This window comes from Meles meles, chromosome 2 (genome assembly GCF_922984935.1).
Source record: "Meles meles chromosome 2, mMelMel3.1 paternal haplotype, whole genome shotgun sequence".
Lineage (NCBI taxonomy): Eukaryota > Metazoa > Chordata > Mammalia > Carnivora > Mustelidae > Meles > Meles meles.
In genome coordinates this window covers 55955824-55978576 of record NC_060067.1, presented here as the reverse complement: position 1 = coordinate 55978576, position 22753 = coordinate 55955824, and the positions used below count along the sequence as shown (strand labels likewise).

The window sequence follows — 22753 nt, the reverse complement described above, 5'->3', positions numbered from 1 at the left end:
CTCTGAGCTTTCACACTTCGTTAGTTTCCTCTGTTAGAAGACTCCTAATCCTTTCCTTCTATCCCTACACTCATCCTAGTTCTCATCAAATCTTACTCATCATTTATTCAGGCCACAACTTGAATTTGGTTGTCATTATTTTAGGCTCCTATATCTGCCACACTTACCTACATTATTTAGCATTTAGCATGCTATATTCTAGTTGCTTACATACTTACCAGCATTAGCCATGCAGACCATAAGCTACGTGAAGACAAAGACCATGTCTATTTTATTCACCCATGTATCCCCACCCCACTGCCTAGAATAGTGCCTGGCATTCAGTAAATATTTGGGGAGTAGAACTTTGAAGAAGCAAAAGAGAAGACTGGATAGGTAAACAAAGCATATGGTACATAGTACCTTGAAAAACTGTTAAGTGAAGCACCTTGCCCTAGGTTATCTGCCCGGCTCAATTTTTTATGCTTTGTCTCCAACTCAACTCAACCCTCATACTTCCTTGCAGTTCCTCACAAATGCTACATGGTGTCAGGTCTCTCAAATTGCAGTACTCTGCCAAGAATGTTCTACCTTTTCAATTTGTCAAACTCCTACTCAGTTTAATTTAATATTTTTTTGAGTGTTCCAAAATTCATCCATATGCCCCCAAGTAGAACCTAATAACTGTTTCCCTTGAGTCAACACTTATAATTTATACTTAATGACACTTAAGAGACTGTCTTGCAATTATCTATATATATATCTCTCTACACACACAAACACATATATATGTACATATTTATCCCACAAGACTGAATTCCTCAGGTCAGGGATCTTACTCATTTGTATTTCATAAATAGTAGAGTGCTGTAACCTAGTAAAAGAAGAAAGAATTGAATACTTGTCTTCTCTTTTACTATCTCACTTTTCTCCTTCAGCAATTAAGATTTTATTATTTCAAGGTCTTATAAGATTATCTTCTTCAAAAAATCATTACTACATAATCCATATTCAGATTTACCTCCGAATGACCAGTTTTGATTCTACTCAAGTTTTACACAGTATGCAACACATAAAACATACTCTCCATAAATGTGTTATTCCTAGTCAATGTTACAAAATGAATTAATGAAATTTTTCCAATTCTAAACTTTCAGATGTTTGATATAGTCAATTCAAAGTTAATTATTTCACACCAGAAATAAGAAAAGGAGGTACAGGGAACTCCTCTCTCTCCTTTACATTAACTATGCAAATTAAGCTATATCTCTTGTCCTTTTTGGGCTATTCCTAGACACATGGCCCTGGTTAGGGATAATCTAAATCTGAAGGATGAACTAGACCTAAGTCTTGTTTCACCTTTAAGAGAGCTACCCGAATCAAGCTTATACTCCTGATTCTTCTTCTTCCGAAACTCTAAACAGTGACCAAAGTGAGAGATGCTTTAATTTTTTCCCCATAGCCTTGACTTGATATGCAGTATATATGTTTTTTTAGTATATGTGCTGCTGAAGCGAGCACAGATATGCAGTATATATGTTAAAAGTTTTGCTTTAGAAGTAACACATTATAGTTTGTTATCCAGTGCAAACAAAATATACTCCAACATATTTCTGCCACACAGGAAAACTATGTAATCAATGAGCATTTATGTACTGAATACAAGATACATAAATATGTAAGTAAAGAATTTTAGAGAAATTTTAGTTATCATAGAAAATCTCACTTTTTATTAGTAGCGCTTTGACCTAAAGTATTTTGCTGACATCATTACTTCTTTATACATCATAAAAGCTGTAACTCAAGAGCTAGAAAAATCAGAGAGTTATTTCTAGGATTATCCAAATTAGAAAAGCAAAAAACACTAAGAGAAAGGGAGAAATAGCTTGGGAAGAAGGATTCAGAAAAAAGAAAAAAAAAAAGATCAGGAATGGGGAGAAAGGGCATTTTCTTGCTCCTGCTGCTGATTTAGATCTAGCTGAAGTGATTATATCTAAAAGCATCACTCCTTCACAATGGAGATAGCACATCATAACTAGGTTGTTTTGTGTATATATTTCCAAAGTTCTAATGATTAACTTGATGGACAGAAACTAAGCACTTAAAAAAAAGATTTTATTATTCATCTGAGAGAAAGAGAGAAAGAGAGAGAGAGCACAACTTGGGGGTGAGGGATGGGGGAATGGCAGAGGGAAAGAGAGCAGCAGGCTCCCAGCTGCAGGGAACCTGACATGAAGCTTGAACCCAGGACCCAGGGATCATGACCTGAGCGGAAGGCAGATGCTTAACTGACTGAGCCATGCAGGCACCCCTTTTACAAATACTTTATTCATTTTTTTTTTTGAGACAGAAAGCGAGAACACGCAGGGATGAAGGGGAGAGGGAGAAGCAAACTCCCACTAAGTAGGGAGCCCAACACGGGACTTGATCCCAGTACCCTGAGATCATGACCTGAGCAGAAGACAGATACTTAACCAACTGAGTCATCCAGACACCCCAAAAAACTAAGCACTTATTGTGCTCTAGGGCAATATAAAATAAATAGAAGACAAGGACTGAGATTTATTTGCCATTCAACTATTGGTCGGTACCTAGGTTGTTTTGTTTTACACTTAACAAACAATACTGAAATGAAAACCCTAAATGCTTTCTTGTGTTCATGTATAAGAATTTTTCTCTAAGATATACACCTAGAGGTATAAGTGCTGGACTTAACATTTTGGAATTTAGTAGATATCACCAACTTCTTTACCATATCCTTGATGACATTTGGTGGTGTAGAGATTTTTAATTTTTGCTAACTTGGTAAGAAAAGCAAGTTGTAAGAATAAATTAACAAGAGTTCATTTAGTACGCATCACTGTGAATTTTTAAAGAACACAAAATTATTTTACTTATAAATGCATAAACAGGCATTATCAGAGGTTGCTTCCAAGACTAAACAAAAGGATGTGACAGATCCTTAAGAGAAAGCATATCAGAAGCAAACATGATCAAATAACACATTTATTAGTTCTGGATGACAGAAGCATGATTATTAAGCAGTATATTTCTCTATATTTGAAAATTACCTAATAATAAATACAAATTATTCCCATTTGCTGATTACAGACTGGGTCTTAACACTACAATTTACTTATTTTTGATCAACCACTAATGTAAAATGTATAGAATAAGAGGTCAGTTTCTTTCAACAGGGTCAGGTAATTGTATATATTGTACTACCAGATACAACTTTTAAAATGGACTGATTCTTGAAAAACTGAAACCATGACCAAGCTGGGCTATTTCTTTCTTTCTTTTTTTTTTTTAAGATTTTATTTATTCATTTGACAGAGAGAGACACAGTGAGAGAGGGAACACAAGCAGGGGGAGTGGGAGAGGAAAAAGCAGGCTCCCCACCAAATACGGAGCCCGATGCAGGGCTTGATCCCAGGGCCATGGGATCATGACCAGAGCCAAAGGCAGACACTTAACGACTGAGCCACCCAGGTGCCCCTGGGCAATTTCTTGATTTCAAAACATTATTGGGTTAATTTTTTTTTAGAATTCCCCTTCTATTAAGATCAAGATTTGATTTTTTCATTTACAAATTGTTTTCAGTTCTATATTTTCAGGCAAATTCCTAATCAAGGATCTATTCAAAGAAGACAAGTGCAACTGTCATAATACAGAATTGTTTTTCACCCCTCCAAGGATACCATTTTTTTTTTTAATCTCTCATCTTTACAGCTTTTGTCCATTCTTCAAACTATGTTCTGTGTTCTCTTGGCCTGACAAGTTAATTTCTATACATCCTTCAGGATCATCCATCCCTTCAAATGTTTTCCGAATTTCCCCCTAATACCCTTTATTTTCTTCTATACTATATTTATGATGCCTTATAATAATTTGCTTAGTTTAGCACCTCAAGTCTAATAGGGGAGTTAGTAACTATTTTTAGAATCTATTTAAGATTTATATGCAATTAAGCATCATTACCAGGTGGATTTTCTCACAAGACTCCCCCCTCCCTTAAGCCAGGGCCTGAAAGCATGAAGCTCAGTCCATATAGGAGGGAATATGAGATAAAAGTTCTCTGAAACCACATTATCTCTCATCAATATTAAATATGTAAATATTAGTAAGATTCAGTATATGAAAGAAAGTGAATTTTAATGAAAGGAAAATATCACATAAATTTTATGTTGTCTAGAAGGGGGAGAATATTCCAAATTAAATTTCACAGAAATGGCAATTACTAGCAATAAAACTTTCATTCAAATCACTGCTACTTAACATTAAATAATGTTTGATGCAAACGGCAAGTTTATGTTACAGTTTTAATAAATACCTTAAAGCTATTTCTACCTTACATCTTGGATCACTTCTTATCTCCTTATATGGAGATATCTCCTGTCTTAAAAAAAAAAAAAAAAGATTTATTTATAAGAGAGAGAGTGCAAGTGAGAGAGCATATGTGTATGGGTGAGGAGGAAGGGTGGGGGGTGGGGCAGAGGAAAAGAGAGTGAAATCCCAAGCAGACTCTGTGCTGGAGTGGGGCCCCATATGGGGCTTGATCCATGACCCAAGACCATGACCTGAGCCGAAACTAAAGGTCGAATGCTCAGCTGGACTGTACTACTCAGGTGCCTGGGTCTTGTCTTTATTTTGGTCCCTCAATGTATTATCCTAGTCATCCTCTGGTTCTTTCTGGTCTTAACTGTACTCTCTAGGAGATTCCTAGATTCCTATGGATTACTAATCCATTTATATTCAACTGATTTCTAGAAAATATTAGTAACTCACAACAAAAAATCTAAATATGTACAACTATTTTTCTACAGTGCACGTAAAGTATGCACTAAAGGTTTTACTAATTTGGAAATCTTAATGATAAAACTGAAAGTGACAGAGAGGTGACAGAGTTCTAAATAGTGAGAATGTCATTCAAACTCAGGCAGCCATGTTCCAGAGTCTACATTTAACTATAATTCTAATCTATGATATTTTGAAAATCAAATTACAATGTTGGTAATAGTGTAATAAACTTGACACGGTCAAACATTGCTAGTTCAAGAACATAACCCTTTTGGAAACATTATAGCAATACATCATCAAAAATCTTAAAAATGTTCACACTTCTCTGGGTATCTATTTTAAGAAAATATTTAAAGTGAAAATGTCTTTATGTACAAAGATATACCAAAGATTTCAATATTACTGATCAATACAATTTTTTTACAACCCTGAATATTTAGGTTTAGCATATCCATTAAGGTAATTAATAAAACACTGAACACTGCAATTGCTATTAGTGTTTTTAAAAGGTAGGATATAAACTTGAATAGAGATAATAGACAACTAAACATATAAAAAGCCAAAAAAAAATCAGATATAGAACAAACCTGGAAGTAAATATACCACATGACAACAATGGTGATCTTTCACAAGGATCTGAGCAATTAAAATAAGCGTTTGGGCACATACTTGCATACATATACTAAAATTTACTAACACAGACTTATTAACAAGACTTGTTAACACAATAATACCAAAGTATAAAAGCATTCCCTTACGTTTATCCAAATTTCATTTTTAAATTATTTTTATTGTTACTGGTTTAACCAATGAGTTAAAGTTTCAGAGTCATGGGGGGAATAACCAATAAAATATAAGAGCAGCACATCAATTAAGTTTTAACATTGGTTTTTCCTTCCCTTATTTGCCTCCCCTGACAAGCAAACATGTTCTTCCCGATGTTTTATTTAGTGCATATATAGCTGAAACCCATAGAATTCATTCATCTACTATTTGTCAATAAAAGACAATATCAATTAAGTACTTATAGACAATATAAATTAAGTACTTATAGTGAATTTAGGATGTAAAAATTAGCTAAGCACTTCCACCCAATACCATTTTAGAATTTCACTGCAGTTTTTTCTTTCTTCAGTTACCCCTACAAGTACTGAATTGAAACAAAATTTCAAAAAGCTTCAAGTCCACACTTAAAAATATTTTTAAAAACAAGTTCTTTTTTTTAATCCCATGTATTGTATTACCTTATTCTGTAAGTTCAAGTTTTAACCAAACATTTCACTTAAAATGTGGGATGTATGCTTATTACAACAATGTCATACTGAAAGACTTTCCATTTCTTGATCATACACTTGATAACCTCTGTCATGCTTATCCAAAATGATTTATGTTTTGAAAAACTTTTTATTGAAATATGACATTCATAATAAAAATGCACAGAAGTATAGTTTAATGAATTTTCACAAATGAAACAGTCCTATGTAAACAGTACCTAGATTACCACCATCAACTAAGAGATACCCCCCATCCTCTCTCCCTCTGATCACTAACTTACTCCCACACCCAATATCTTGACTTATAACAGCTTTATGCATGTGCGGCTTGATGAAGCAATTTTACTTTTAGGAATGCTTCCTAAGGTAAAAGTTAAGATTGAGTGCAAAGTCTTAGCTTGAGCATGTTTACTTATATATCTAGAGACAGAATTAAATATGTGATACTTCTACAAAACAGAATACTATTCAACTAAATGATTCTGTAGAAAAACTATGCTGGAATAAATAATCAGGCAAAGCCTCTGAGGTCATCTCCTTTTTTAAAAAATAAATTGTATTAAGATATAATTCAAACATACAAAAATATAGAATGATTTTCCCTTACATCCTCTCTTCAGTTTAATAATTAACTAGATTTTTGCTATACTCACTCCATTTATCCCTATTTACTTAAGTATTTTATTTTATTTTTTTTAAAGATTTTATTTATTTGACAGAGATCACAAGTAGGCAGAGAGGCAGGCAGAGAGAGAGGAAGGGAAGCAGGCTCCCCAATGAGCAGAGAGCCTGATGCAGGGCTCTATCCCAGAACCCTGGGATCATGACCTGAGTCAAAGGCGGAGGCCTTAACCCACTGAGCCACCCAAGCGTCCCTTTAATTAAGTATTTTTAAAGCTAATTCCAGTGTTATATCATTTCTATTATCATGAATCTTTAAAACATACATTTTCATACACAATTATATCAATTCCTTGCTATTGTCTAACACCTGGTTTGTAATGAAATTTTCTCTAGTGAGTCTTCACGATATTTCTTTTTTAACGTTTATTTTAGTAATCTCTACACCCAACGTGGGGCTCAAACTCACAACCCTGAGATCAAAAGTCACATGCTCTTCCAACTGAGCTAGCTAGAAGCAGCTAGGTAATTGATATTACTAGAGAACATTATGGTTTTGTTCTGTCTCCTGTGGTGTCATTTCCTTTGTTCTTTTTATCAATAATTCTGATAAACTTGGAATTAACTCTAAAGCAAATGGTTCTCCCCAGATGTCCATCAACAGATGAATGAATAAAGAAGATGTGGCACATAGATACAATGGAATACTATGCAGCCATCAAAAGAAACGAAATCTTGCCATTTGCAACAACATGAGAGAACAGAGGATATTATGCTAAGTGAAATAAGCCAACCAGAGAAAGACAATTATCATATGATCTCTCTGGTATGAGGAATTTGAAAGGCAGGGTGGGGGGTTGTGGAGGTTAGAGAAGGAAAAAATGAAACAAGATGGGATCGGGAGGGAGATAAAGCATAAGAGCCCTTATCTCATAAAACAAACTGAGGGTTGCTCTGTGGGGGTGGGGAGTAGGGATAGGGTGGCTGGGTTATGGACACTGGGGGGGGCTATGTACTATGGTGAGTGCTGTGAAATGTGTAAGCCTGTTGATTCACAGATCTGTACCCCTAGGGCAAATAATACATTATATGTTAATGATAAATAAATAAAGCAAATGGTTCTCAAGCTTCAGATCTCATAAATTTTTTTTACTCTTAAAACACACTGGCTATGGTACATAAACAATGAATTTTGGAACACTGAAAAAATGAAATTAAAAAACAAAACAAAACTGTGGGGGCGTCTGGGTAGCTCAGTTTGTTAAGTGGCTGCCTTTGGCCCAGGTCATAATCCCAGGGTCCTGGGATCAAGCCCAGGTATCAGGCTGCTTGCTCAGTGGGAGTGTGTTTCTCCCTCTCGCTCTCCTTGTTCTCTCTAATAAATAAATACATAAAATCTTTTAAAAAAATACTGTGAACTTCAAAGAGCTTTTGTTTAGGTGAGTTACCTCAATTTATATTTGCCATATTATAAATTAAACTGATTAAGTTCAAAAAAATTCCTAATTGATAACAATAACTCTACAAATGTTAGTTTTTAAAAACATTTTAACAAAAAATGACATTTTCAAAGTAAAACAGTGAGATTTTAAAATAATTTTGCAAATCTCTTTAATGTCTAGCTTAATAGAAGATAGCCAGATTGTCATCATATATGCTTCTGTATTCAATATATTTAGATATACTAGTAGTCTCTGGTGGACTTCATTACATACTTGGGAGAGAAAGAGAGTCAAAAGGACAAATAACATATTATTCATTTTGACCTGGAGTATCCCCTGAAAAAGTTTCAGGGGCTCCAAGAATTTCCTGAACCATATTTGCGCACCACTGGCCTAAAGAACTGCCTAGATTCATATTCAGTGTTTTGGGCAAGAATACTTCAAGAGCGATGCAACATATCATGAGGCACATACAGTCGGGATTTCAATGAAGCTCAAGTGATCAGTGTGTTTTGATGGTGATAATCTGACCACGCCCTCCACTGTACAGGTTCGGTTCCCCAAACAGACTTTCCTCTAATAGTTTTATCATGTTTCCCGTATTTATTAGCTGAAATTCTGTAAGAACCTTTTTTTTTTTTAAGATTTTATTTATTTGAAAGAAAGAGAGAGAGATAGCACAAGCAGGGGGAACAGCAGAGAGAGAGGGAGCCTGAGGCCTGGCTCTGATCCCAGGACCCTGAGATCATGACCTGAGCCAAAGTCAGATGCTTAACCCACTGAGCCACCCAGGTACCCCTTTAAGAATCTTTCTTAAATGATGGCTATTTGGTCCTGAAATGAATGAATGGATGAAAGAATGAATGAATGAGGAAGGAAGGAAGGAAGGAAGGAAGGAAGGAAGAAAGATAGATGCTTAACTTTTCCCTTTAATTGCTTATTTGTACACTATGGTACACTGTGTACCCCCAGTGTGGACTAAAGACTTTGAGGAGCACTTCCATTTTCTGATTATCATAAATGAATGGATTTTAAAACATTCAGCATGCTTCAGCTGCAACTGTTTGTTTTGATGCTCAAATGTTCTCATATGGCCAATGGGGAACTCTTAACATTGGCTTCTGTATTCTGCTGACAAATTAGTTTTTTTTTTTGTTTTTTTTTTTTTATTTGACAGAGAGAAATCACAACTAGGCAGAGAGGCAGGCAGAGAGAGAGGAGGAAGCAGGCTCCCTGCGGAGCAGAGAGCCTGATGCGGGGCTCGATCCCAGGACCCTGGGATCATGACCTGAGCTGAAGGCAGAGGCTTTAACCCACTGAGCCACCCAGGCGCCCCGACATATTAGTCTTTGAAGCTTCCTTGCTTGCTGGCACAAGACGTCCTAGGCTTCTTTCTTACACTTTCTGATCCGCACCAGGATTATAAGGAGGCCAGCTTCCTTTTAAAGGAAAATACTGTTTAGAGATCATAATGTGGGTCTAGGTTCAATTGAACTGTCATTGCTTTTAGGGTACTTCAGCAGTCTAAGAAATCCATATTTTTGAAAAGAAAAAAATTGTGAATTTTCCTGACATTTCCAATCCACATGTAATATTACAGGGCTTTTACCTTGATTTTACTCCTGTGCTTCTTCTCTTACCCTGGAAGTCTTGGTTCCCTAACAATGTTACATGATTACATATTTATCACCTAGATTCAAAAGAACGAACAATGGCAATATTATTACTAATATTACCTAAAGGATTTCTTTGAAGCACTCTTTGTCCTTAAAATACATTCTACAAAGAATGTAGTCAAAATACTGGCGAAAGTTACCTGACATAATTCTTTCCTCGGTGTCACTATGTTACTAAAATAATGCAGCCAGATTGATTGTGACATTCCTTCTGAAATTTTAGGGATTGCTCTATTTTAAAAAATGTATATTCTTTGGAATATGTAGAATATTTACATAAAACTATATAACAAAATACATTCACAGCACTTTCATTCTGTCTCCTCTGCCTCATCTACTGCATCCCCTTATAGGTAACCATGCTTATAGTTTTTAATCCTTCCTGCTTTTTTTTGCAAATGAGAATATATTTCCAACCCTTTGCTATTATAAATAATGCTGTCAAGGAATAACATACATATGCACAAACACACACACACACATATATGTATTTTATATATAAAACAGAGAGGTGGGCATGGGCAAGATCTTAGCAAAGTCATGGAAATAAATTTAAATTTTGTTCTTCATGTACCAGAAAACTAACAGTAAGATTTTATTATTTTTTAAAAGATTTTATTTATTAATTTGACAGAGAGAGACACAGCGAGAGAGGGAACACAGCAGGGGAAGGGGGAGAGGGAGAAGCTCCCACTGAGCACGGAGCCCAATGCCTGGGCTCGATCCCAGAACCCTGGGATCATGACCTGGGCCAAAGAACATAACATTTTTCTTCCATCTTTAGCCCTGGAAAGCAAAGGCTCAGTACTGAAAAACAAGATGGGTAATTTTATTGCCTTCACTAGCAGACACAGAAATACCTTCTGAACTGAACTATAAAAACCGTTCAGTATTTTCCTAATAGAATAACAACAGACTCCATTTATAAACAGCATAAACATAACATCATAAAACCATAATGGCTCTCTGGTTTCTTGTCTGAGATTAAGGTAGGTGAAATTGTCAGCTGAGATGTTAAACTGTAATTAAGTACTTCTTGATCAGCAGTTGAATTACCATCTCTTATATGGTAGTTATTCTATCTAAGAATGCTACATTAGGGCAGAGGCTAGGTAGGATATTCTTTTGAATATCTTTTTTTTTGTTTATATGACTAATTCTGTTCTGACAGTGTTTTTGCCTATTTTTCTACATAGTTGTGTTTTTCTCATTCACTCTAGTTTTGTTCTTTTTAATTTTTTTTTAAATTTATTTATTTATTTATTTATTTGACAGAGAGATCAGAAGTAGAGAGGCAGGCAGAGAGAGAGAGAGGGAAGCAGGCTCCCTGCTGAGCAGAGAGCCGGATGCGGGACTCGATCCCAGGACCCCGGGATCATGACCTGAGCCGAAGGCAGCGGCTTAACCCACTGAGCCACCCAGGCGCCCCCACTCTAGTTTTGTTCTGTTAGTTGAATGGGTCTCCAGTTAGAATAGTAATAAATACTGTCTCCATTTGAGTCCTGCATTTTCACTCTGTTCATAGTGACCTTTATAAGAGTTAAGTTTATTTTAATACAGTTGAATTTACAAAATTATTGTATGGATTGTTATTCTTGTATCTTAAGAAAGTCTTCTTTGAGTTTATCAGGATTTAATCCTGTATCTTTTCTTTTCATTTTTCTTTTCAAATTTTAGCCCTTTAGCCCACTGGAATTACTTTTGTGAGTTGTGTTAGGTAGGAATCATCTTTTTTTTGGTCCTACATGGGTAACCAGTTGCCCCAGAACCATTTATTAAATAGGCCATCCTTCCCAGTGATTTATAATGACATCTCTGTCTTGTACCAGATTCCATTAATGTCTGGAGAGTTTCCAGATTGCTAAGCTGTTCTACTGATTTGTATATAGCCAACAGCACCATGTTTTAACTGTTAAACATATTAAGTAATATGTTTTAGAGGGACTCCCTCAATCACCTTGACTTAGTTATGCTTAGCTCTTTAAATACTACCCATAAATTTTAAGATTGGCAAGTCATTTTCCACAATAAACCCAACGAGATTTGACTGGAGTGACACTGAATCTATAAGCATATTAAGGATGAAATGCCATCTTTTAGAGTTTGTCCATTCATTTAAAATATAATCACTTATTTTGGGAATTTTATTTTTCATCCTTCAGTAGCAGTATGTTATCCATAAGGTTTAAAACACTGCATTAGTTTCATTCTCTAGTGTTCTGGTACATGTCCTGCTTTTGTTGCTATTGTAAATGAGATTTTTAAAAAACTGTGTTGTCTAACAGGATGGTTGCTAATTTGATGTAATATATACTGATCTTGTGAGCAGTATATTTTCTGAACTTTTTAACAGTTGTAAAATTTTAACCTATTCTTTCATACTATCTACATATACAACCATGCTGTTTGTAAAGCAACCACAATTTTGTTCATTCTTTCCTTATATTTATTATTGCTAATTTTCATAATTCTATTTTTTTTCCCCTCACTGTGCTAATTAAATCAGGACCTCTTTGGTCTGGAAAAGGTTGAAAACTGGTGATCGTGTGCATTGTTATGTATTACTTTAAATCATTAGGATATGATATTTCTGGTAGTGGCAGTGCACATTTACTCTTAATAAACAATTTTATTATAAATTTATCAGCTTTTGTAGAATTTTCCTTATCTGTTAGGATGATATGTTGCGTCTCTTTTCTTTTTTGGCAATGTGGACAATCATAGAGGTTTTTCAAAGGTGGAATCATCCGTGCCTGTCATTATTTATTACGTTTTTAGACTTCACTATATTCAATTTGCTAATATTTATTTAGGATTTTTGTACTTATGTCTGTAAGTAAGACTGGTTTGCAACTTTTCTTTCTTCTGTTGTTTTTGTCTGTTTTTGGTATAGAGATTATAACAGTATTTCTCTTTAAAACAGTCTGTAAAAGACAAATTATCTATTGCTTTAAGGTTATATGAAGTTTACCTACAAAACGATCTGATTGATAATTTAAAGATTTGTAAGTTAGACCACTCCAAAATATTCACATAGATTAGCCATTAGATTTATGGATTACATTATCTGATTTGAAAAAAGTAACTCACAGAATGAACAATGAGCTTAAATGTGTGCTGTTAGAATACTACGAAAAATGTAAGCACTAGCAAATAAAAGTGGAACACTGCTACTGCTAGTATAAGCACGTAATCGATTATAGGTAAGAACAGTGAAATCAGGCCAAAATTTTAATTCCTTTTCTTTTTAAGATTTTATTTATTTATTTTGAGAGAGAGAGAGTCAGAATAAGCAAGTACCAGTGTGCGGAGGGACAAAGGGAGGAGGACAAGCAGAATCCCTGCTGAGCAGGGAGCCCCAAGACGTGACGCAGGGGCTTGATCCCAGGATTCTGAGATCATGACCTGACTGAGCTGAAGTCAGATGCTTAACCAAATGAGCCACCCAGGTGACCCTCACCCCCAAATTTTAATTCTTAAGAAAACCATCTGAACTATGGATTTATATCTTCTATCATCACTAATAAAATTCTCCCAAAGTCTATACTGTGTAGTAACATATTGGTAGTGAAGTCATGATTAGCAAGTTATTTAAAAATTGTTTATAATATCCTTATTTCAACCTCAAAAACTTTAATTTATGGAAAGATTAGTACAGATATTGGTGTGCATACATAAACACACATGCACATACAAATGCATCAAAGGATATGTGCTCTTTTTGTTTTGTTTTAAGATTTCTTAGAGCCTACCAATCTACACCACAGCAGAATGGCTTTACAAAAAAAAAAACACCTAATTTTATTACTCACTGCTTGAAGCAATCTAGTAGCTTTCTGTGGCTCTAAGAAAGTCAAAATCTTTAATAATTCCTGTGTAACTTTCTCATAATTTGGTCTCTATCTATTTCTTTGGCTCACTACACTACAAGCCATACTAGACTAAATGATTATTCCTATAATTATGTAAGATATGAGGTAATCCACCAAAATCATCAAGAAACTATTTATTTAAGGTACAGATTTATATCCACTATCATTACTCTTTTTCATCAACCTGTGGATGAAAAGGATGTTCACATACATATCTGTGTACTTTGCAGAGAATATCATTACTTGGGTTTGCCTTATCACTTAAGTTCATAGAACCACAGAATGTAAGGAATGGAAATTTACTTTTAAAATGTCATTTATTCCAACCACTCATCTGATGCTTCTGAATACCTCTAATGACAAGGCAACAACTTTCCACTTGGAGAAATGTCTGATCCTCAGAAATATTCTTTTGTATATGGACCTGAAATCTGTTTCCATTTAATTTCTAGATCCTAATGCTACTCACTGGGCTATTCAAGAAAGTTCTGCCCTACTTTAATATAATGAGCACACAAATATTTACAGATCACTATGTTACTGCTAAGATCTCTCTTCTGTGGTAGTAAGGAAAAGGAGGTAAGAGTATGGAGGCCAGTATTTATCTTTTATGAGTCCATTAGCTCAAATTTAATTTTCACATTGCTCTAATGAGTTTGCTATTATTATTAATGCCAAATAACAAATGAGGAAACTTAAAGCTCCAACAGGTAAAGTTACTTGTTCAAGTAATTAGTAGCAGAGCTGGTCAACCACAAGTATGTCAGATACAAAAACCTATGTTTTAGACTCTTTCGAACACTGAACCGCCTTTGACAAAGAGCTGTAAGAGTATATGAAACACGGAAAAGAAAAAAAAAAAGCAAAAAGCAAACAAAATTCTAAAAATCCTATGCTTTCTATTTTCCAAAATTCTATGTGTTGATATATTTTCCCCTCAAGCCTCATATCACAGTCATCTTTGACATTTCTGTCTAATAAACTAATTATTTTAATATTTCTCAGATCTTTCTACATAAGTAAACTCCCATGAACTAAAATTAGGCAAGGAAAAAGAGAAAATCATTTCCATATTTCATTCCTTAATTTTAATGTTTTATACAATGAAAAAATTATCTTCTTTAAACACTGACTAGATACTCTTCTTTAGAGCCCAAACACTGCATTCTGTGATCAAATCTAATGCTGATATTTTTCCGGCTTCAAGGACTGACAACACTACCCCTAACCTGTGTTAACAAAAGATACCTGTTCTCTGTTCTCTAGGCAAACACTTATTTGGCATCCTCCACAAGCACTTAAAAGTCCTTTCCTTCCTTTCCTCTAGAATCATGGCTCTTCTTTAATCAACTATCAGATAAGACCAACATAGCCTTCATCATTCAGAATTCTTATGAAAAATGTATCTCTATGTATTTAACTGCATGATTATTTATCAGAAATATTAACTTTTCTTCTTCCTCAGTTACATCATAAATAATTGAAGAAAAAATAAATGAAACAAGATGGGATTGGGAGAGAGACAAACCATAAATGACTCTTAATGTCACAAAACAAACTGGGGGTTGCTGGGGGGAGGTGGGGTTGGGAGAGGGGGAGGGGGTTATGGACACTGGGGAGGGTATGTGCTATCGTGAGTGCTGTGAAGTGTATAAACCTGGCGATTCACAGACCTGTACCCCTGGAGATAAAAATACATTATATGTTTATTAAAAAAAAAAAAATGGAAGGGGAGGCTAACCATAAGAGACTATGGACTCTGAAAAACAACCTGAGGGTTTTGAAGGGTCAGGGGTGGGAGGTTGGGGGAACAGGTGGTGGGTAATAGGGAGGGCAAGTTTTGCATGGAGCACTGGGTGTTGTGCAAAAACAATGAATACTGTTACGCTGAAAAAATAAATTAAATTAAAAAAAAAATCATTTATTTTTTTATTTTTCACTTAGGTATAAAAAACTGAATAGTAAGTGCTTAGTGTCCATAGCTGTAACATTTTAAAAATAATTTATACATCTCCTTATTTGTATTCTTTGCTTTTAAGCTGCTTGTGAAGATTCTCTCACCATACATTTTATTGTGAAAAGAAACCAAGAGCAACGCAAACTTCCTCTTCTATAAACAAAGTCAAATATAAAATTTAGAACTTCTCTCTAGTTCATATCACATAGGCTAATTGCAAGTAAAATTACTTCTAAAATAAATTTTTTATGAATGTAAGGTTTTATGTATATCAAATATTAAAACATAAAATTATGAATTACACACACACAAAATCTTACCTTGCTGAGTATTTTGTTCTTGCATTCGATTCACAGTGAGGTCTAAGGGGCCTTCCTGCTCTTCCTGAAGGGAGTTTTCTGCTTGATTCATTTGGATACTTTTACATATTAGACTTGGTCCAATTGAACCATTTCTATTTTCTTGAATTTTACCACTTTTTGAAATATACTCAATTGCAAACTGACGTATCATCTTTTTCATTAATTCCTGAGCAACTAAGGGAATGTTAGGATCACAGTTCTGAGGAAGATCTAGGGAAGAAATAAACATGATAGGCATTAAAAAAGAGAAATGGAAAATACCAACACTTAAACTTATTTTTATTAAAAATTAATGGTTTCAGAAGTCTTCAGTTCAGTCCACAATTGCTAATGGCTTCTAGAACTTAGTAACAGAAACCTTGTAGATTTAATTAGTATTACATCAACCGAAACTTGGTATATTTAATCATTTCTTAAAAACAAATGTTTTCCAGGGCCCCTGCGTGGCTCAGTCAGTTGAGCATCCCACTCTTGATTTTGACTCAGGTAATGATCTCAGGGTTGTGAGATGAATCCCCAAGAAGGGCTCCCTGCTAAACATGGAGTCCACTTGAGATTCTCCCTCTTTCTCCCCTATTGCCCCTCCCACCACAGGCACTGACATCCTCTCAAATAATTAAATAAACAAAATCTTCGAAAGACAACAACAATAAAAAAAAAACAAACATTTTCAGTCTCAAACTAAAATACAGACAAAGAATTAGACATAGAAGCAGAACAGCTTATTTTCAGGGTTTAAAACAGTTAGAATGTGAACATAAATTGTAACTAAGCAATTTGTAACGTAATATACAAAGTATATGCATTAGCTATTAAACAAAACTCTTATAAAATCTTATAGCTCTTTATAAAACATATACTCTTATAACTATTTATTACCATTAAATTGTTCCATTCAGTCAAATCTGTATTCCATATATAACCCAAATGTCATCATCAAAAATTTTCCTTTCTTCAAATTATATTGAGAAATTTTAATCATAAAGAAAAAATAAAGAAAGTGATACAGGCAGCCTCTACCAAGAATTAAGAATTGTTATATTCTTTCACATTCACTTTTTAAACTTTTTTTATTTGCAGAACCACTGAAAGTACAGTGGAGAATTATGTTATTTCACTCCTTAATATTTCAGCATGCATCTACTAAGACTCTCCTATAAAAACAGCAATACCATTGTTAGGGTCTTAATCAATCCTTGACCCCAAAACATCTTGACCAGCTACAACTATAATGAAGGTCAGTAGTGATACACACTTCTGCTTGAAACTTGTACAAGAGCTACAACAATTAATGATTTTATATAAGAAGTGTAGAATAAGAACAGACAACTTGTAAACAATAATAGTGATAAGGAGTTTTGGTATTTGAGGAAGGTGGGTGGTGGTGGCTTCTTCACACACACACTTCTGGCCTCACTTCAATCCTTTTATTTACTCTGATCCTTTAGAGGCAGAACTATTGGTAAATTGGGAAGGATGACTATGCAGATGTGATTAAGCTCCATACCTCTTCCTTTCAGAAGTGAAACTAGAGATACTAATTCTTTGCTCCTTAAATACCTTAACTCTTACCCATGCAGATCAGTGTTATGTAAATAGGCCTGCTTTGATCCAGGGAGACTGAAGGAGTAAGTCTTTTTAGTTTTGGAGTTCAATATTAGCTGGAGCACATGTCTAAGAAATCTGCAGCCAAGTTCCCCAACTAACATCTACAGTTACAGATACATGATTCTAAAATGCAAGATGGTTTGAAAACATATACTATTTGGAGGTGAGGAGAGGCAACAAACTACTTCCACCATGACCATCTCCAAATTTGGCAGCAAAATGTGATCTGGGCTAAAATGAATCTATTTATGGTCCTGCAGAAATATCAATATATTTGATCACAGGATGTTGTTTCTTATATTACCTCTTTCAAAAACAAGAAATTTTGAATTCTGAAAAAACATCTTGAGAGAAGAAACTATGGGCAAAAAAAAATGTTGTATTTTAGCCTTCACATTTTCTCTTCCTTTAGAATCTAGTAGGGAAGAGAGGCACTATTGTTCTTATGTACTGGAAAAGGACTTAGCTATATGCTGGAATCTTAGCCATCCTTATGAACTTAGGGTAGTTACATATCCCTTCTAAGTTTTAGTTTCTCTGTTCATAAAAATGGAAATGAAAACAGAACATTCAAAATCATAGTATGGCCTGCTCACAGGATATTTTAAGGTTATGTAAGAATGTAGATAAAATACTAAATTCCCGTACTTGGCGTTTTAACAGTCTAGGAAACATTAGCCATTAAGATGTAGACTGAGCAGTTATATTTTATTTAAGTCACAAAATGCCAAATAAGTAAAAATATTAACTAGATTAATATAAAATTACTAGGTAATTGGGAAAATACAAAGGACCTAACTTCTAAGTACTTTTGATACTTTTTGGTCCAGAATAGATAGCATTAGCACAAGTACCCTAAATGACGCAGATCAACAAACAAGAAATTTCCATGTTATATATAAAAACTCCCATTTTTAAAAATCATTTCTTGATTATTACCTCCAGGCATCTTTGAAGGCTTCTGTGAACATTCTTCTCCATCTTTTTCTAAACCTAATTTTGCTTTGTACTATGTGTTAAAAGGAGATACTAGATTTACTTCTATGTATTGTTTAACTGTGCTATAATTTATTGAATGTCAACTTATAAATTCAAAATAATTAAATTTACCAAAAAAGAACAGAAACATACTTAGATTCATATCATCAGACTGGGGCTACAACTTTAGGGTTGAGTTTAGAGCCAAGTTTAAAAAGTTTAAAGCAGAATACATTGTGCCACTCTATTTTTTGTTTTTTCATGTACTCAGTTTTTAGCCCTTTATATTGGAGAATAAGTATATGTTTATTAATTTAAAAAAGAGAAAGACAAAGAGACAAAAATGCTGCTGATTAGCTAGTGAGCCTTCTAGATTATGTCTACAAGATGTCATAACTATAAAAAAGCAAAGGAGTTAACTAGAGATACAGACCAGGAATTATAATGTTTCCAAAGGTCAAGCAAGTAATAAGTATTTGGCCGGAAGAGAGACTGCTGCCATGTGGAAATAGTGTCTACTGTCCCCAAGAAGACAGAAATAACTTATTTTTTGCCTTAATTTTTCAAACCTAACTAATTCAAAAGTTTTAACAAGCTTTTTGTAATAGTTTCAAGATAGTCCTCAATGATTTCAACCTTCTGGCTTCATTCTGTTGTGTAGCCCCTTCCATGTTATATCTGTGGTGGCATGGGTGATTGACAGCATACTAACGAAGTCTGTCACTTCTAAGATCAAGTTATAAAAGAATGTGGGTTCTATCTTGGATACTCTTGACTGTTACTATTTGCTGTTACCTCCCTCCGCCATCCCCTACTCTGTCCTTCAATATCTCTTATCACTCACTCTGGAGGAGACCACACTGTTAGAAGCTCTATGGAGAGGCTAACATGGAGAGGAACTGAAGTCCTCTGCAAATAACCAGTGAGTGAACTTGAAAGAAGATATTCCAGGTCAGTGAAATCCCAGATGACTGTAATCCTAGCTGACCCCCTAAGAGCAGCCAAATATCTAGCTATGCTACTCTGTGAGATTCCCAGCTCAGAGAAAATATGAGATAATGTTTGTTTTAAACTGCTAAATTTGGGGGACAATTTACTAAATAGTAATAATAAATAATAAAGATTATGGTACATGTTAGTGGGATGTTATTGTAATAAAAATCTAAAATGTAGGGTTGGCTTTATAACCAAGCAGTGGGCTTTGGAGAAAATTAACACTGTAAGGCAAAAAGTACCTTAAATTGTTAATAGGAGCTTCATGGTGTTTGATAAGATGTGTAGGGTGAGGGTTTGTAAGACAATGAAGTAAATGTTATTGGAAAATGGAGGAAAGAATATACTTATTTTGTAGAGGCAGAAAGTTTTATGTTGTGTGCAGTAAAGTTTTACTGGTGTGTGCAGTAACTTGGAAAGCAGAAAATGTGCCTAATAAGTGGGGTGATCTATCTAGGGAAATTTCTAAGCAAAGCAAAGTGCCCTCTGGTTTCTTTGTGCTAATTACAGTAAAATATAAGAAAGGAGACAGACTAAAGGAAGGATTGTTAAACAAAAAGAAATTAGGTCTTAATTATTTTGAAATTTTTCAGATGCACAGATAGGAAGTGAGGCTAAAATTAAGAAAGGTTGGGGCACCTGGGTGGCTCAGCTGTTAAGTATCTGCCTTCAGTCCAGTCATGATCCCAGGGTCCTGGGATCGAGCCCCACATCGGGCTCCCTGCTTGGCGGGAAGCCTGCTTCTCCTTCTCACACTACCCTTGCTTGTGTTCCCTTTCTCACTGTATCTCTCTCTGTCTAATAAATAAATAAAATCTTTAAAAAGTTTAAAATTAAGAAAGGTTGAATTAAGACCAAATCAGGGAAATAGCCAGGAAAACAGCTTAAAAAACAAAACAAAACAAAATGATGATTTTTTTCCAGATTTGACTTTCTTAATAATGTCATGGGACTCATGTGGATTTTTAATTTTATTTGTGTATGTGTGTGTGTGTGGGGGGTGTCATTCCTTTATACTAAAGGACTCTGTAGTTAACCAAATCATTTCAGGAAGTGTCTATTCAAGAATATTGGCTAAACCTCAGTAAGAATAGTAAGCTGTATACTGTTTTAAATTGCTTTATTCCTATCCTCCTTCCCTACTGTTGAGGAAGCCTGTCCCAGGGCAAAGAAGGTAGGCAGGTGAGGAGAAGGTATGGGAGGGAAGGAAGAAAGAAAATAAACAGAGTCTCAGAAACCTGTGGAATACCATCAAGTGCACCAACATTCACAATGGTAGTCCTAGAAGGAGAGGAGAAAAAGAGGCACAAAAGATAGCTGAAGAAATGACAATGTCTCAAATTTGATGAAAAACCTTTATCTACATATCCAAGAAGCTCAACAAACTCCAAGTAGGATAAACTCAAAGAGAGCCACATTTAGATGCATCCTAATCAAATAGTCTAAAACCAAAGACAAAGAGCAAGTCCTGAAAGCAGAATGTGTTCTGTAAAGTAACTTCCTAGCAGCATTATGGCATAGTTCTAGGTGAGGGTCTCACCTTTTGTCACTGTGCTTCAATGTACTCTGTTCTCCCTTCGAGGACTGTCAATTTCTTATTTAGTGTTGCAAGTCTTTTTTTTTTTTTTTTTAAAGATTTTATTTATTTATTTGACAGACAGAGATCACAAGTAGGCAGAGAAGCAGGCAGAGAGAGAGAGGAGGAAGCAGGCTCCCCGCTGAGCAGAGAGCCCGATCCCAGGACCCTGGGATCATGACCTGAGCCGAAGGCAGAGGCTTTAACCCACTAAGCCACCCAGGTGCCCCAAATGTTGCAAGTCTTTAACAACAAGACATATGGAACAAGTTGAGAACGTCTGTGATTTTCTTGATGCTGTGATGATGACCTCAATGTATTCCCAGTTCACCCATTTCCAGTGTATCTCCTGCTGCACTGGATCCTCTTAACCCGCCACAGATGCTGCCTGAAGAAGACTTGTTTTGTTTCGTAAATTCCACATATGAGTGAAATCATATAATTCTCATTCTCTGACTTATTTCACTTAGCATAATACACTCTAGTTGCATCCACATTGTTGCAAATGGCAAGATTTCATTTTATTGAGGGCTGAGTAATATTCCACTGTACATACATACATACCACATCTTTATCCATTCATCGTTGATGGACATCTGAGCTCTTTCCATAATTTGGCTATTGTCAACATTGCTACTATGAATATTGGGGTACAGATATCCCTTCAGATCACTACATTTGTGTCTTTGGGGTAAATACCCAGTAGTGTAATTACTGGGTCATAGGGTAGCTCTATTTTTAACTTTTTGAGGAACCTCCATACTGTTTTCCAGAGTGACTGCACCAGCTTGCATTCCTACCAACAGTGTGAAAGAACTCCCCTTACTCCACATCCTCACCAACATCTTTTATTTCCTGAGTGGTTAATTTTAGCCATTCTGACTGGGGTATTTCGTTGCGGTTTTGATTTATGTTTTCCTGATGCCAAGTGATGTTGAGCATTTCTTCATGTGTCTGTTGGCCACTTGTAGGTCTTTGGAGAAATATCTGTTCATGTCTTCTGCCCATTTCTCGATTGGATTATTTGTTCTTTGGGTGTTGAGTTTGATAAGTTCTTTACAGATTTTGGATACTAACCTTTTATCTAATAAGACATTTGCAAATATCTTCTCCCATTCTGTCAGCTGTCTTTTGGTTTGGTTGACTCCTTTGCTGTGCAAAAGTTTTTTATCTTTATGAAGTCCCAATAGCTCCTTTTTGCCTTTGGTGATGTGTCTAGTAAGAAGTTGCTGCAGCCGAGGTTGAAGAGGTTGTTGCCTGTGTTCTGCTCTAGGATTTTGATGGATTCCTGTCTCACATTGAGGTCTCATCCATTTGAGCCTATTTCTGTCCATGGTATAATTAAACAGTCCAGTTTCATTTTTCTGCATGAGGCTGTCCAATTTTCCCAACACGATTTGTTGAAAAGATGGTCTTTTTTCTATTGGATATTCTTTCTTGCTTTGTTGAAGATTAGTCGACTGTAGAGTTTGAAGGTCCAGTTCTGGGTTCTCTATTCTGTTCCATTGATCGATGTGTCTGTTTTTGTGCCAGTACCACACTGTCTTTTTGGTCTTGTTGATGAAAGCTTTGGTTTTGGTTTTTTTTTTTAAAGATTTTATTTACTTATTTGACA

General features: G+C 35.2%; 1 protein-coding gene and 1 pseudogene across 15 annotated transcripts in view; both read right to left on the bottom strand.

Annotated features, from left to right (window-relative positions):
• LCORL (ligand dependent nuclear receptor corepressor like) overlaps window positions 1-22753 on the bottom strand; it is a 161227-nt gene that overhangs the window by 38486 nt on the left and 99988 nt on the right. For 14 of the 15 annotated variants that reach the window (XR_006817489.1, XR_006817490.1, XM_045998459.1 and 11 more), the window contains one exon: window positions 15942-16193. Coding sequence is in view for 13 of the 15 variants with exons in the window: in XM_045998459.1 (XP_045854415.1) it covers window positions 15942-16193 (252 nt within the window). In the remaining 2 variants the exon portion in view is untranslated. Of the gene's footprint in view, window positions 1-15941; window positions 16194-22753 lie in introns of those variants that run through there. The other variant, XM_045998470.1, reaches the window with a different exon arrangement.
• Window positions 21086-21562, bottom strand: LOC123932474 (annotated as a pseudogene).